The following is a 14,897-nucleotide window of genomic DNA, read 5'->3' as shown; positions in this document are numbered from 1 at the left end:
CACCTACGACCAGTGGTTTTTACTTGAACACTACTTCTGCCAAATGTGGTTTGTAGCTGTGCCCCTCTTTTACTTCCAGTGGTTTGCAGTTGTGCCCTACTCCTGCCACTGTGGATTGCAGTTGTGCCCTACTCTTGCCACCAGTAGTTTGTACTTATGCCTTACTCCTACCACCACTGGTTTGAAGTTGTGCCCCTACTTTGTCTCCAGTAGTTTGCAGTTGCGCCCCTACTCCACCACCAGTAGTTTGTAATTGTTCCCTACTCTACTGCGAGTGGTTTGTAGTTATGCCCTTATCCAGTATTGGGGTATCTTTCATAGATTCACATGCCTGAATCCTTCCCCGTCGTCGAGGCGGGAGTCCCACGGTATAAATATATATAAAAGCAGTGCCTAGAAAATTTCTTGTAGTAGGCTGGAAAAGCCCCAAGGCCTAACTAGGCCTCAAAACTTAGCAGCCTATCTACATCATTATGTAAAAAGACCTGAAAAAGTAGCCTCAGCCAATCAGCTGTCCTCACCCTCTAGAACCTTCCCAGCTCAGGCAGTTCTCCTCAGATTTTCACCGCACTTCATGTGTAAGGGAGTCTCCCTGAGTGCCTACTCAGTTTTTTGACTTTTTCCTCAAAAATGTCTGACAAGAAGGCTCTTTTCAAAGCTTGTGGAACCTGCTATAAGAAGAGGGTCCATGTGGATGACCAGCACTCTGACTGCATTTATTGTCTACACCCTTCACATGTTGTGAAGGACTGTAGGATTTGCCGTACCTTCCCTCAGAAAACAATCAGGGATAGGGAGGCAAGGGTTTGTGGTTGAAATCTTCTTCCACTGATGATGAGGACAAGGCCTCTACCTCCAGCAAGAGAGCCAGATCCAAAGAAAGGTCTTCTCCTGAGAGAAAGAAAAAACTTAAAACCTCTCAGAGAGATTCAGAACCCTCAAAGAGTGCATCGGCTTCTTCACGAATGACAACTGTGAGTACAGCCCAGGCTAAGACTGTTTCTCTGGTGTCTGTTCCTACTACTACCTTGACTTCTGCTTCTTCAACTGCTTCTACGGTTACCACTTTGGCTATTACCTTACCTCTGATGTCTGTTCAACTTTTGCCATCGCCTGTCAAGCCTTCGCTGACTAAAAACAAGTTGCCGACTGTCCCGTCGTCGACGACGGCCCCGTCGACTAAATCTTCCGGTCCGTCGACGACAATTCTGTCGACAAAGCTAACATCGTCGTCGACGAAGACACTTACGACTATATCGCCGATGAAGGACTCGTCGACCAGAACACCATCGACGGCCTCGTCGACGAAGGGCTCGTCGACGAAGGACTCGTCGACGAAGACACCATCGACGGCCCCGTTGACGAAAGGTTCGTCGACGAAGACACCATTGACGACCCCGTCGACAGCAAAATCTTTGTCACTGACGACGGTTCCATTGGCGGACAAGCTGTCGACAGTACCGTCGACGGAAATCCCAATAACAATGGCTTCAGCAGTGGCATCTGCTCATCTGTTGCACAGTTCACCTCCGACAAAGATTCAATATACGCATTTTCAAAGGAAAACGTATCAAAGACAAGATTATTCTCACACTCCACTCTTACCATCACACATTTTGGAGACATATGTGGAGGAAGATTCGGATGAAGGTGAAGAGGATGACGGTCCTTTCGGGATTGCCTGTCACCCTTCTCAATTGAATATTAAATATCAGGAGGACGATGAAGATGATGTCCATGGTCATTATACGCATGACGTTTATTCAACGCCATATCAATCACCCCATGCCAGACCTTCTCGGTCTGAGGACACTGGTCATTTGTCATCTACCTTAATTCAGGATTTGCAGGCTATGTTGGCGGATTATCGCAAGAGATTTCCACCAACTCCAGTTGCACCCGCTGTGTCGCCTATTCCAGTTGACGTGCCAAGGTCTCCGTCGCCGCGAGCTTCATTGTCGCCGAGACAGGATACTGGTCCAGCACCTCAAGATGACACAGATACTTCTTCTCATGATGACGAAGAAAGCAGGGAAGAAGGCGAGTTGCCTGATAATACACCTATAGATCCTTGGGGAGGATTATGTCATTCCTATGCCTTCACCGCCTGCGCCCCGTCCTTCAGATTCTCCACCCGAGGATATTGGCGGTTTTCACAATATTATGCAGCGAGCTGCTAATAGATTTGAATTGACTGTCACAGTTGAGCAGTCTGACTGCTTTTTGCATGACTTTAAAGAGGGATATCGCAGAGGTACCAGGGCTATCCCCATTATTGACTATATTTGGAAGGAGGGCCTCACCATCATGAAAACGCCCGCTTCCATTCCTGCAGTCCTTCCAAGAATAGAGAAAAAGTATCGAGCACCATCGGATACTCCATCTTGTTTAATAGGTCACCCTCGACCAGACTCTGTCATATCCCAGGCTGTGCAGCAGAAATCCAAGAATCCTTCGGCTCCCATTTCAACACCACCTGACAAGGAGGGCAGGAGACTGGATGCCATTGGGAAGAAGTTCTCTGCAAATGCAGCAGCCTCCATTAAAGCAGCTAATTCATTGGCTATCCTGGCCCGTTATGATAGGCAGATGTGGTCCGATCTGACGGAATATCTTGACTTGATCCCTAAGGATCATCAGCAGGAGGTACGCAGGATTGTACAGGAGGGTGAAAGGGCAGCTTCAGAAATCATTGATTGCGCCCTGGATATTTCAAACACCAATTTCAGACAATTGGCTGGAGCAGCTGTACTTCGGCGTCAAGGTTGGCTCAGGGCTACCACCTTCAGGCCTGAGGTCCAAACAAAAATCTTGGACATGGCGTACGATGGGGATTCACTTTTTGGGAAGCACATCGATGACACTTTGCTGGCTATAAAAACAGATACAGACACAGCTAAATCACTTGGTACCCTGCAATACAAGAGGGGATCCTTGAGATGAGCAAGAGGCCGTGGTTACTCCTCCAGGGGAAACTATTCCAACCAACAGAATCGTCCATACCAATCTCACCACAAACAACCTTACTATCAATCCTTTTACAGACAGCCTGCCTCTGGTTCTTTCTCTCGGCAAGGAGGGAAACAACGCTCAAACAATCAAGGGCGTGATTCCAACAAGCGCCAGTGAGCTTTGCCGGATGTCAGCCATTCACCTTTCCCTTCCCGTGGGCGCCAAAATCTCCGCCTTTTACCACCAATGGCAGACGATAACTTCAGATCATTGGTCCTGGATCTTTTCAGAAATGGACACACTCTGGAGTTTTTACAGAAGCCACCAACAACGCCGCCCAGGGGTCCCCCTCACCCTCGTCTTCACTTACTCTTCAAAGAAGCCTTAAAGATGAAACACAAGAATGCGATAGAACGAGTTCCTCCTTCTCAGAAAGGGAAAGGATTTTATTCTTGATTATTCCTCATAGAGAAAAATTCAGAAGAGTGGCGTCCAATACTGGATTTGCGCAAACTCAACAAGTATCTAAAGAAACAGAGTTTTCGCATGGTAACATTGAAGGACATTCTGAATTGTCTCAACGAAGGGGACTTTATGGCTTCTCTGGATCTGCAAGACGCTTACTTCCACATCCCTATTCACCCAAAACACCGCAAATACCTAAGGTTTCAAGTGGCTGGCGTCCATTTTCAGTTCAAAGTGCTCCCATTCGGCCTAAAATCGGCCCCCAGGATCTTTACCAAATGTCTGGCCCCGGTGGCAGCAATGCTGAGGTCCCAGGGAATACAAGTTTTCCCATACCTCGACGACTGGCTGTTAAAAGGTCCATCCAGAAACTCAACAATGGAAGCAGTCAGAAGTACGCTCTCTCTCTTCTCGAATCTAGGGCTGACCCTCAATTCGAAAAAATCTCAGCTTCAACCTCGTCAAGAGTTGACCTTTCTGGGAGCAGTCTTGAACACATGCCAGTGCAAGGCGTACTTGACACAAGAGCGGCAAAACAAACTGTTAAAACTAGCAAAACAAATATTTGCTAGAAGGTCACTTTCAGTTCGGATATTCGCTTCCCTTCTAGGGATGTGCTCATCTGCAATCAGCCTCATTCCTATGGCGAGACTCAGAATGAGACCGTTACAGGAAGAGTTACTTCGCCAGTGGAGGCAAGTCAACGGATCATTCGACGACCGCATCAAAGTGACTACCAAAATGAAACATGCTCTTCTTTGGTGGTCGAAGGCGCAAAATTTGTCACCAGGCCTCACCTTTCTCCAAGACATTCCAGAGTTCACCCTGACTACGGACGCATCCATGGAAGGTTGGGGAGGTCACCTTCAGGACCTTCAGATCTAAGACGATGGTCACGTCAGTACCGGCAGAAGCACATCAACAGCCTAGAGCTGAGGGCCATTTTTCTGTCCCCACAAGCCTTCCTTCCAAGGATTGCGAATTCGTCCGTGCTGGTGGGTACGGACAATACCACCAGCATGTACTACATAAACAAACAGGGAGGAACGAAATCTCTCACCCTGTCGCTGGAGGCTCAGGAGATGTGGGAATGGGCCCTGCGCCACGGCATATCCCTCAGAGCAGAGCATGTACAAGGCGTTCGGAACTCTCTAGCAGACAACCTCAGCAGAACGTTCACGGGCTGTCACGAATGGGAGCTCGAACAACATCAAGTAGAGATGATCTTTCAAACTTGGGGGACACCAACACTGGATTTGTTTGCCATGCAGCAGAACAGCAAATGCCTGTTTTATGCCAGCTGGTTTCCACAACAGGGGTCAAGAGGAAATGCCCTTTTGATGAAATGGTCCGGAATATTTGCGTACGCCTATCCTCCGATTCCGCTCATTCCGCAGGTACTGCAAAAGATGAAGAGGGAACACTGCACTCTCATCCTCATTGCTCCCCGTTGGCCAAGGCAATTTTGGTTTCAGGAGCTCCTTTTGCTCTCTCAACAACCTCCGTTTAGTCTCAAACCGACAGTGTCAATGTTGACAAGAGAGGGAGGCCAAATCCATCATCCGGATCCTCAGTCGCTGCACTTGCACGCCTGGCGCCTGACTTCCTAGAGTTCAAGGATCTTAAGATCTCCTCGGACTGCAGGGCGATTTTATCACAGGCCCGTGCGCAAAGTACCATCAAGACTTATCGTTTTAAGTGGAAACGATTCTGTTCCTGGTGTGGAGAAAATAATGTTCATCCACTTCAAGCTCCTCCTGAAGCCATCCTTCCATACCTGCTGTCTTTGGCTAAGGCTGGTCTAGCCTTTTCATCCATTAAGGTGCATCTGGCGGCGATATCCAGATTCAGGAAGAGTTCCAACAAACCATCCTTATGTTCATCCTCTTTGATCAAACAATTCCTTAAGGGACTATTCCAAGCTTTTCCACCAGTTCGTCCTCCTGAGTGGGATCTTAATATTGTTCTCTCTCAACTTCTAAAAAGGCCTTTTGAACCTATTCATAAGGCAGAGCTAAAGTTTCTAACTTGGAAAGTGGCTATCTTGCTGGCTCTCACTTCAGCTTGCAGAGTTAGTGAAATACAGGCCTTCACTATTGCACAGCCTTTCTTGCAATTCTCTAAAGACTTTGTTATGCTTAGAACCAACCCAAGGTTCATTCCTAAAGTACCAACTCAATTCCACATCAATCAACCGGTCAAGCTCAAAACCTTTTTCCCGGATTTTAAAACTCCAGCGGAGAAGGTGTTGCATTCTCTGGATGTGAAACGGTGCCTGAAGTTTTATCTTAAAAAAACAAAGGACATCGGCAAATCTAATCAACTTTTTGTTGCTTATGGCAAAGCCACCTTGGGTCAAGCTGTCACGAAGGCAACTATAGCTAGGTGGTTGTCTTCTACGATTACTTTCTGTCATGACAAGGCCAAAAAACCTTTATCAAGAAAGGTCAAATCACATTCCACTAGAACAATGTCAGCGTCAACGACCCTTTTTGCTGGAGTGACGCTGGAGAACATTTGCCGAGCTGCTACTTGGAAAAGTGTGCAGACTTTTACCAAACATTACTGTCTGCAGTCGGCGCTTCATGATGATACAGCAGTTGGGGATGCGGTACTGCAGCATCTTCTTCACTAAAGTTAGATTTCTTATAGTCTTTTATTCCTCTTTGACTGTTTAAGCATATGTTTTCATTAAAAAGTTTGAGTATTTTATAACGCTGTCCTATCTATGATGTATTTATGAAGGTTTTGATGCATATGTTATGTTAACAAGTTTGTGCTCTATTACCTTCCTGGTTGTGTGGGGGTATATATGGTTTATTTGTCTCCCACCTTCCTCTAACGACAGACATGATGTTACTGCTAGCTACTCTGATTCAGGCATGTGAATCTATGAAAGATACCCCAATACTGGATAAGAAAACAGGTTACTTACCTGTAACTACGGTTATCCAGTATTGGTATATTTCATAGATTCACATGCACCCACCCTCCTCCCCGGCACGGCAGTTCTGATCTATGGATACTCATTCTCACTTGTGCTGGGAAAATCTGAGGAGAACTGCCTGAGCTGGGAAGGTTCTAGAGGGTGAGGACAGCTGATTGGCTGAGGCTACTTTTTCAGGTCTTTTTACATAATGATGTAGATAGGCTGCTAAGTTTTGAGGCCTAGTTCGGCCTTTGGGCTTTTCCAGCGTACTACAAGAAATTTTCTAGGCACTGCTTTTGTATATATTTATACCGTGGGACTCCCGCCTCGACGACGGGGAATGATTCAGGCATGTGAATCTATGAAAGATACCAATACTGGATAACCGTAGTTACAGGTAAGTAACTTGTTTTCTTTTCCAGACTCCAGTGGTTTGTAGCTATGTCCTACGCTAGTGGTTTGTAGTTGTGCCCCAACCCTGCCGCCAGTGGTTTGGAGTTATGCCCCTACTCTGACGCCTGTTGGTAGTTGTTCCCTACTGCACCACCAGTGGTATGTGGTTGTGCCATACTCCTGTCAATTGTAGTTGTGCCCCTACTTCTCATGTCAGTGGTTTGTAATTGTGCCCCATCTCTGCATTTATATAGTGCACTATCACAAACCTTCCTCTTTGGCCCACAAGGATGGGATTCTAGGCCTCACCAATGTAAAGGTTTGGGGTGTGATGTCTGCAGATGTGGTCGTATTATCAAGAGGATCCTGAACTCACAGGTTCACACCAGGTGTAGGTTCAGCAGATCCCTGCACTGCCCTGCTCTGAACTCATGAGGTGTAGGTTATTGCTGGTGGAGACTCTTCTATAGCACTGGGTGTGACTGTACTGATCCCATAACTAAGGCAACTCCGTGCACTGATCCCATAACTGAGGAAACTCACTGCACTGATCCCATAACTGAGGCAACTTTGTGCACTGATCCCATAACTGAGGCAACTCACTGCTCCGGTCACATAACTGAGGCAACTCACTGCAATGATCCCATAACTGAGACCACTCACTGCACTGATTCTATAACCGAGACCACTCACTGCACTGATCCCATAACTGAGGCCACTCACTGCACTGATCCCATAACTGAGGCAACTCACTGCACTGATATCATAACTGAGGCAACTCACTGCACTGATCCCATAACTGAGGCAACTCCGTGCACTGATCCCATAACTGAGCAAACTCACTGCACTGATTCCATAACTGAGGCCACTCACTGCACTGATCCCATTACTGAGGCAACTTACTGCACTGATCCCATAACTGAGGCAACTCACTGCACTGATATCATAACTGAGGCAACTCACTGCACTGATCCCATAACTGAGGCAACTCCATGCACTGATCCCATAACTGAGCAAACTCACTGCACTGGATCCATAACTGAGGCCACTCACTGCACTGATCCCATAACTGAGCAAACTCACTGCACTGATCCCATCACTGAGGCAACTCACTGCACTGATCCCATCACTGAGGCAACTCCCTGCACTGATCCCATAACTGAGGCAACTCACTGCACTGATCCCATCACTGAGGCAACTCACTGCACTGATCCCATAACTGAGGAAACTCACTGCACGGATCCCCTAACTAACGCAACTCACTGCCCCGATCCCACAACTGAGGCAACTCACTGCACTGATCCCATAACTGAGGCCACTCACTGCACTGATCCCATTACTGAGCCCACTCACTGCACTGATCCCATAACTGACGCCACTCACTGCACTGATATCATAACTGAGGCAACTTACTGCACTGATCCCATTACCAAGGTAACTCACTACACTGATCCCATATCTGAGGCAACTCAGGGCACTGATCTCATAACTGAGGCCCATCACTGCACTGATCCCATAACAGAGGCCACTCACTGCCCTGATATCATAACTGAGGCCCTTCACTGCACTGATCCCATAACTGAGGCCACTCACTGCACTGATTCCATAACTGAGGCCTTCACTGCACTGATCCCATAACTGAGGCCACTCACTGCACTGATCCCATAACTGACGCCACTCACTGCACTGATATCATAACTGAGGCAACTTACTGCACTGATCCCATTACCAAGGTAACTCACTACACTGATCCCATTACTGAGCCCACTCACTGCACTCATCCCATAACTGAGGCAACTCACTGCACTGATCCCATAACTGAGACATCTCACTGCACTGATCCCATAACTGAGGCCTTCACTGCACTTATCCCATAACTGAGGCCACTCACTGGACTGGTCCCATAACTGAGGCAACTCACTGCAGTCATCCCATAACTGAGGCCACTCACTGGACTGATCCCATAACTGAGGCAACTCACTGCAGTCATCCCATAACTGAGACATCTCACTGCACTGATCCCATAACTGAGGCCTTCACTGCACTGATCCCATAACTGAGGCCACTCACTGCACTGATCCCATAACTGAGGCCACTCACTGGACTGATCCCATAACTGAGGCAGCTCACTGCACTGATCCCATAACTGAGGCATCTCACTGCACTGATCCCATAACTGAGGCAACTCACTGCACTCATCCCATAACTGAGGCCACTCACTGCACTGATCCCATAACTGAGGCCACTCACTGGACTGATCCCATAACTGAGGCAGCTCACTGCACTGATCCCATAACTGAGGCAACTCACTGCACTCATCCCATAACTGAGGCAGCTCACTGCACTGATCCCATAACTGAGGCAACTCACTGCACTGATCCCATAACTGAGGCAACTCACTGCACTGATCCCATAACTGAGGCCACTCACTGGACTGATCCCATAACTGAGGCAGCTCACTGCACTGATCCCATAACTGAGGCATCTCACTGCACTGATCCCATAACTGAGGCAACTCACTGCACTGATCCCATAACTGAGGCCACTCACTGCACTGATCCCATAACTGAGGCCACTCACTGGACTGATCCCATAACTGAGGCCACTCACTGGACTGATCCCATAACTGAGGCAGCTCACTGCACTGATCCCATAACTGAGGCATCTCACTGCACTGATCCCATAACTGAGGCAACTCACTGGACTGATCCCATAACTGAGGCAGCTCACTGCACTCATCCCATAACTGAGGCAACTCACTGCACTCATCCCATAACTGAGGCAACTCACTGCACTGATCCCATAACTGAGGCAGCTCACTGCACTCATCCCATAACTGAGGCCCTTCACTGCACTGATCCCATAACTGAGGCCACTTACTGGACTGATCCCATAACTGAGGCAGCTCACTGCACTGATCCCATAACTGAGGCATCTCACTGCACTGATCCCATAACTGAGGCAACTCACTGGACTGATCCCATAACTGAGGCAGCTCACTGCACTCATCCCATAACTGAGGCAACTCACTGCACTCATCCCATAACTGAGGCAACTCACTGCACTCATCCCATAACTGAGGCAGCTCACTGCACTCATCCCATAACTGAGGCCACTCACTGGACTGATCCCATAACTGAGGCCACTCACTGGACTGATCCCATAACTGAGGCAGCTCACTGCACTGATCCCATAACTGAGGCATCTCACTGCACTGATCCCATAACTGAGGCCACTCACTGGACTGATCCCATAACTGAGGCAGCTCACTGCACTGATCCCACAACTGAGGCATCTCACTGCACTGATCCCATAACTGAGGCAACTCACTGGACTGATCCCATAACTGAGGCAGCTCACTGCACTCATCCCATAACTGAGGCAACTCACTGCACTCATCCCATAACTGAGGCAACTCACTGCACCGATCCCATAACTGAGGCAACTCACTGGACTGATCCCATAACTGAGGCAGCTCACTGCACTGATCCCATAACTGAGGCCACTCACTGGACTGATCCCATAACTGAGGCAACTCACTGCACTGATCCCATAACTGAGGCAACTCACTGCACTGATCCCATAACTGAGGCCACTCACTGGACTGATCCCATAACTGAGGCATCTCACTGGACTGATCCCATAACTGAGGCAGCTCACTGCACTCATCCCATAACTGAGGCAACTCACTGCACTCATCCCATAACTGAGGCAACTCACTGCACTCATCCCATAACTGAGGCAGCTCACTGCACTCATCCCATAACTGAGGCAACTCACTGCACTCATCCCATAACTGAGGCAACTCACTGCAGTCATCCCATAACTGTGGCAACTCACTGCACTGATCCCATAACTGAGGCCACTCACTGCACTGATCCCATAACTGAGGCCACTCACTGGACTGATCCCATAACTGAGGCCACTCACTGGACTGATCCCATAACTGAGGCAGCTCACTGCACTGATCCCATAACTGAGGCATCTCACTGCACTGATCCCATAACTGAGGCCACTCACTGGACTGATCCCATAACTGAGGCAGCTCACTGCACGGATCCCATAACTGAGGCATCTCACTGCACTGATCCCATAACTGAGGCAACTCACTGGACTGATCCCATAACTGAGGCAGCTCACTGCACTCATCCCATAACTGAGGCAACTCACTGCACTCATCCCATAACTGAGGCAACTCACTGCACTCATCCCATAACTGAGGCAGCTCACTGCACTCATCCCATAACTGAGGCCACTCACTGCACTGATCCCATAACTGACGCCACTCACTGCACTGATCCCATAACTGAGGCATCTCACTGCACTGATCCCATAACTGAGGCCACTCACTGGACTGATCCCATAACTGAGGCAACTCACTGCACTGATCCCATAACTGAGGCAACTCACTGCACTGATCCCATAACTGAGGCCACTCACTGGACTGATCCCATAACTGAGGCAACTCACTGGACTGATCCCATAACTGAGGCAACTCACTGCACTGATCCCATAACTGAGGCAACTCACTGCACTGATTCCATAACTGAGGCCACTCACTGCACTGATCCCATAACTGAGGCCACTCACTGGACTGATCCCATAACTGAGGCAGCTCACTGCACTGATCCCATAACTGAGGCATCTCACTGCACTGATCCCATAACTGAGGCATCTCACTGCACTGATCCCATAACTGAGGCAACTCACTGGACTGATCCCATAACTGAGGCAGCTCACTGCACTCATCCCATAACTGAGGCAGCTCACTGCACTCATCCCATAACTGAGGCATCTCACTGCACTGATCCCATAACTGAGGCAACTCACTGGACTGATCCCATAACTGAGGCATCTCACTGCACTCCTCCCATAACTGAGGCAACTCACTGCACTCATCCCATAACTGAGGCAGCTCACTGCACTCATCCCATAACTGAGGCAGCTCACTGCACTCATCCCATAACTGAGGCAGCTCACTGCACTGATCCCATAACTGAGGCCACTCACTGCACTGATCCCATAACTGACGCCACTCACTGCACTGATCCCATAACTGAGGCATCTCACTGCACTGATCCCATAACTGAGGCCACTCACTGGACTGATCCCATAACTGAGGCAACTCACTGCACTGATCCCATAACTGAGGCAACTCACTGCACTGATCCCATAACTGAGGCCACTCACTGGACTGATCCCATAACTGAGGCAACTCACTGCACTGATCCCATAACTGAGGCAACTCACTGCACTGATCCCATAACTGAGGCAACTCACTGCACTCATCCCATAACTGAGGCAATTCACTGCACTGATCCCATAACTGAGGCCACTCACTGCACTGATCCCATAACTGAGGCAACTCACTGCACTGATCCCATAACTGAGGCAACTCACTGCACTCATCCCATAACTGAGGCAACTCACTGCAGTCATCCCATAACTGTGGTAACTCACTGCACCGATCCCATATCTGAGGCAACTCAGTGAACTGATCCCATAACTGAGGCCCTTCACTGCACTGATCCCATAACTGAGGCCACTCACTGCACTGATTCCATAACTGAGGCCTTTACTGCACTGATCCCATAACCGAGGCAGCTCACTGCACTGATCCCATAACTGAGGCCACTCACTGGACTGATCCCATAACTGAGGCAACTCACTGCACTGATCCCATAACTGAGGCAACTCACTGCACTCATCCCATAACCGAGGCAGCTCACTGCACTGATCCCATAACTGAGGCCACTCACTGGACTGATCCCATAACTGAGGCAGCTCACTGCACTGATCCCATAACTGAGACATCTCACTGCACTGATCCCATAACTGAGGCAATTCATGCAGCAGCATTGATCCCTTGTCTCCTCTGTGCAGGATATATCGTTGGCCAACACCAGTTGTACATTTGTTGATTGTTTGATTTCTTTGCTTGCAGGTCCCTGAGGAATCTGTCAACTTGACAATAGATCATGCCCCAGGATCTCTGCCAGTACCTGGGCCAGCAACAGCTCTGGGATTGGTGACAGACCCCATATTTGAACCCCCTCCAGAAGTGGTGCTCATAACGCCCATGGAGCCTGAATCCAGTTTGTCACAGGTGAAAGTTCCGGCAGGAAGTCCTGCCTCACGTCTGTCCGAGTCATGTATTCCGGTGGATAGAACGCACAGCCAAACCTCAGAGGACATCTTGAAGTTACCACTGCAGGTAAGATGTGGCGACCATGGGGGGAGGCTTTCCTCAGCTCTACTTAGTGGATTGTGGTTCCACAATGGCCACTTTTCGCGAGTGTGATGATGTAGAAGTGATGCAGTATTACAGTGACACAATCGTATAAGCATGCAGTAATGTAGACCCACCATCTGAAGCTGATGTGCAGATACAGGACGTGCATGCAGGTCACTGATGCACATCGAAAAGCACATTAGGATTGGTCAGAATCTGACCCCCCCATTGCCACATTTCCTCATCCTCCACACACAGTGACCATATTACGCTTCTGAAACCCGCACCAATACAACTGGAGAATTTCTGCAAACCCTCTGAACAACAGGTTCTGCCATGTGTATGCTCCATATACCGTACTTGTATACACTTGCATGCCTTCTGAATTTGAAGCAACAGCAGTTTACAACCACACTCATGCAGGCAATATGCTATGTAAATCCAATGCAACGGCCTCTTCCACGAGAGTAGGCACACAATGAAGACATCATCTCCTAAAACGAAAACTACAAGGGAAGTGTGTGGGTACATGGTTGGGCTTCTTACTCTGGAGTAGACTTCAGCCACTCACGCTAGCTGCCCACACCAATGTTTATTGGTCCATCACATGTCCATTTTCAAACTTGGCAGTGGCACCTATCCATCAGCAGTTACGAGAGTGGAGATAGGTCAAGGGTCCTCAGATCAGAGTCACTTTACTGGTTACTTTCAGTCCTCTCATGAAAAAAAAACCTCGGAAAAAAGACATCTGCCTGGCTCTGTAGCTGTCCATCCTGTGCGCCACAGTGAAGTTCAGTTGTCACATGGAAATGGATCCCTGAAAGAGCTCAGGCTTCTCCAGTATTGAATCTTTCATAGATTCACATGCTTGTATCTTCCCCGTCGTCATGGTGAGAGCCTCGCGGTCGATAGAAAAGAAGTACTATAAAAGCACATTGGAAACCACCAAAGGAAAAGAAAAACTTTAACATTCATCAGCATCTTTATGTAGGTCCAAACTTCAACCAACCAGAGACGAGCCCTAAACCTCAACTTCCCAGCGGAGCCAACAGACCTCCGATCTCTAACTGCACGTCGTTTGTAAAGGAGTCTCCCTGAGCTCTGCTCGGTTTTGTCAGTTAGTGAACTTTTGACCCTGCTAGAATTCATCTCATGGTACTGTTTTATCCATCTTCTTTACTTCATAATGTCAGAGGATATAAGAAGATGCTTTTTAGACCCTGCAGATCCTGTGGGGAGGCAAGACTTTTCCTTGAGACCCCAACAAGGACTGTCTATGTTGCCCTCACCCCAAGCATACAGCCAAGGACTGTAAATATTTTGGAACCTTTTCAGCAGACTCAAAAGGATAGAGAAGCCAGGTTGTCATAACTACAGAAGAAAAAATCTAAATCTGATTCCGGCTTAACGGAGACAAAACAGAGGTGTTAGTGATAGGGAACAAAACCTCTCTATGGTCCCAAGCGTGGTGGCCCACATCTCTTGGCGAATGCCCTCGACCTGTCGAGAAAGTCAAGAACCTTGGAATCATGATCGACTCGGATCTATCAGGAAAATCCCAAGTTAACAAGATCATTGGCAAATGCATCGGCACATTAAGAATTCTTAGAAAAATCATTGACCTGATTCCTATCAAAGCCAGGAAAACCATTGTGCATGCACTTATTACACCTCACCTGGACTATGGGAATGCCCTCCTTCTAGGCATCAACCAAAAACATCTTCACCAGCTGCAATGTGTACAAAATGCGGCAGCCCGATTGGTATTAGGCCTTCCTAAAAGAACTTCTGCCAAGACAGCATTATCCAAACTGCACTGGCTCCCCGTAAGGGAGAGAATAAAATTCAAGAGCCTCTGCTATGCCCACAGGATAGCCCACAACAAGGGTCCCACCTACTTAAGAAGCCTCATGACCATTCACCGCC

At 48.3% G+C, this 14,897-nt stretch overlaps 1 protein-coding gene across 1 annotated transcript in view; it reads left to right on the top strand.

Moving 5' to 3' along the window:
- Window positions 1-14,897, top strand: part of TTC6 (tetratricopeptide repeat domain 6) — a 1,229,706-nt gene that overhangs the window by 43,057 nt on the left and 1,171,752 nt on the right. Inside the window, exon 3 of the mRNA XM_086936916.1 lies at window positions 12,684-12,953. Coding sequence (XP_086793042.1) covers window positions 12,684-12,953 — 270 coding nt within the window. The remainder of the gene's footprint in view (window positions 1-12,683; window positions 12,954-14,897) is intronic.

Source organism: Lissotriton vulgaris, chromosome 9 (genome assembly GCF_964263255.1).
Source record: "Lissotriton vulgaris chromosome 9, aLisVul1.2, whole genome shotgun sequence".
NCBI classification, from domain to species: Eukaryota; Metazoa; Chordata; class Amphibia; order Caudata; family Salamandridae; genus Lissotriton; species Lissotriton vulgaris.
This window is presented reverse-complemented; position numbering and strand designations above follow the sequence as displayed.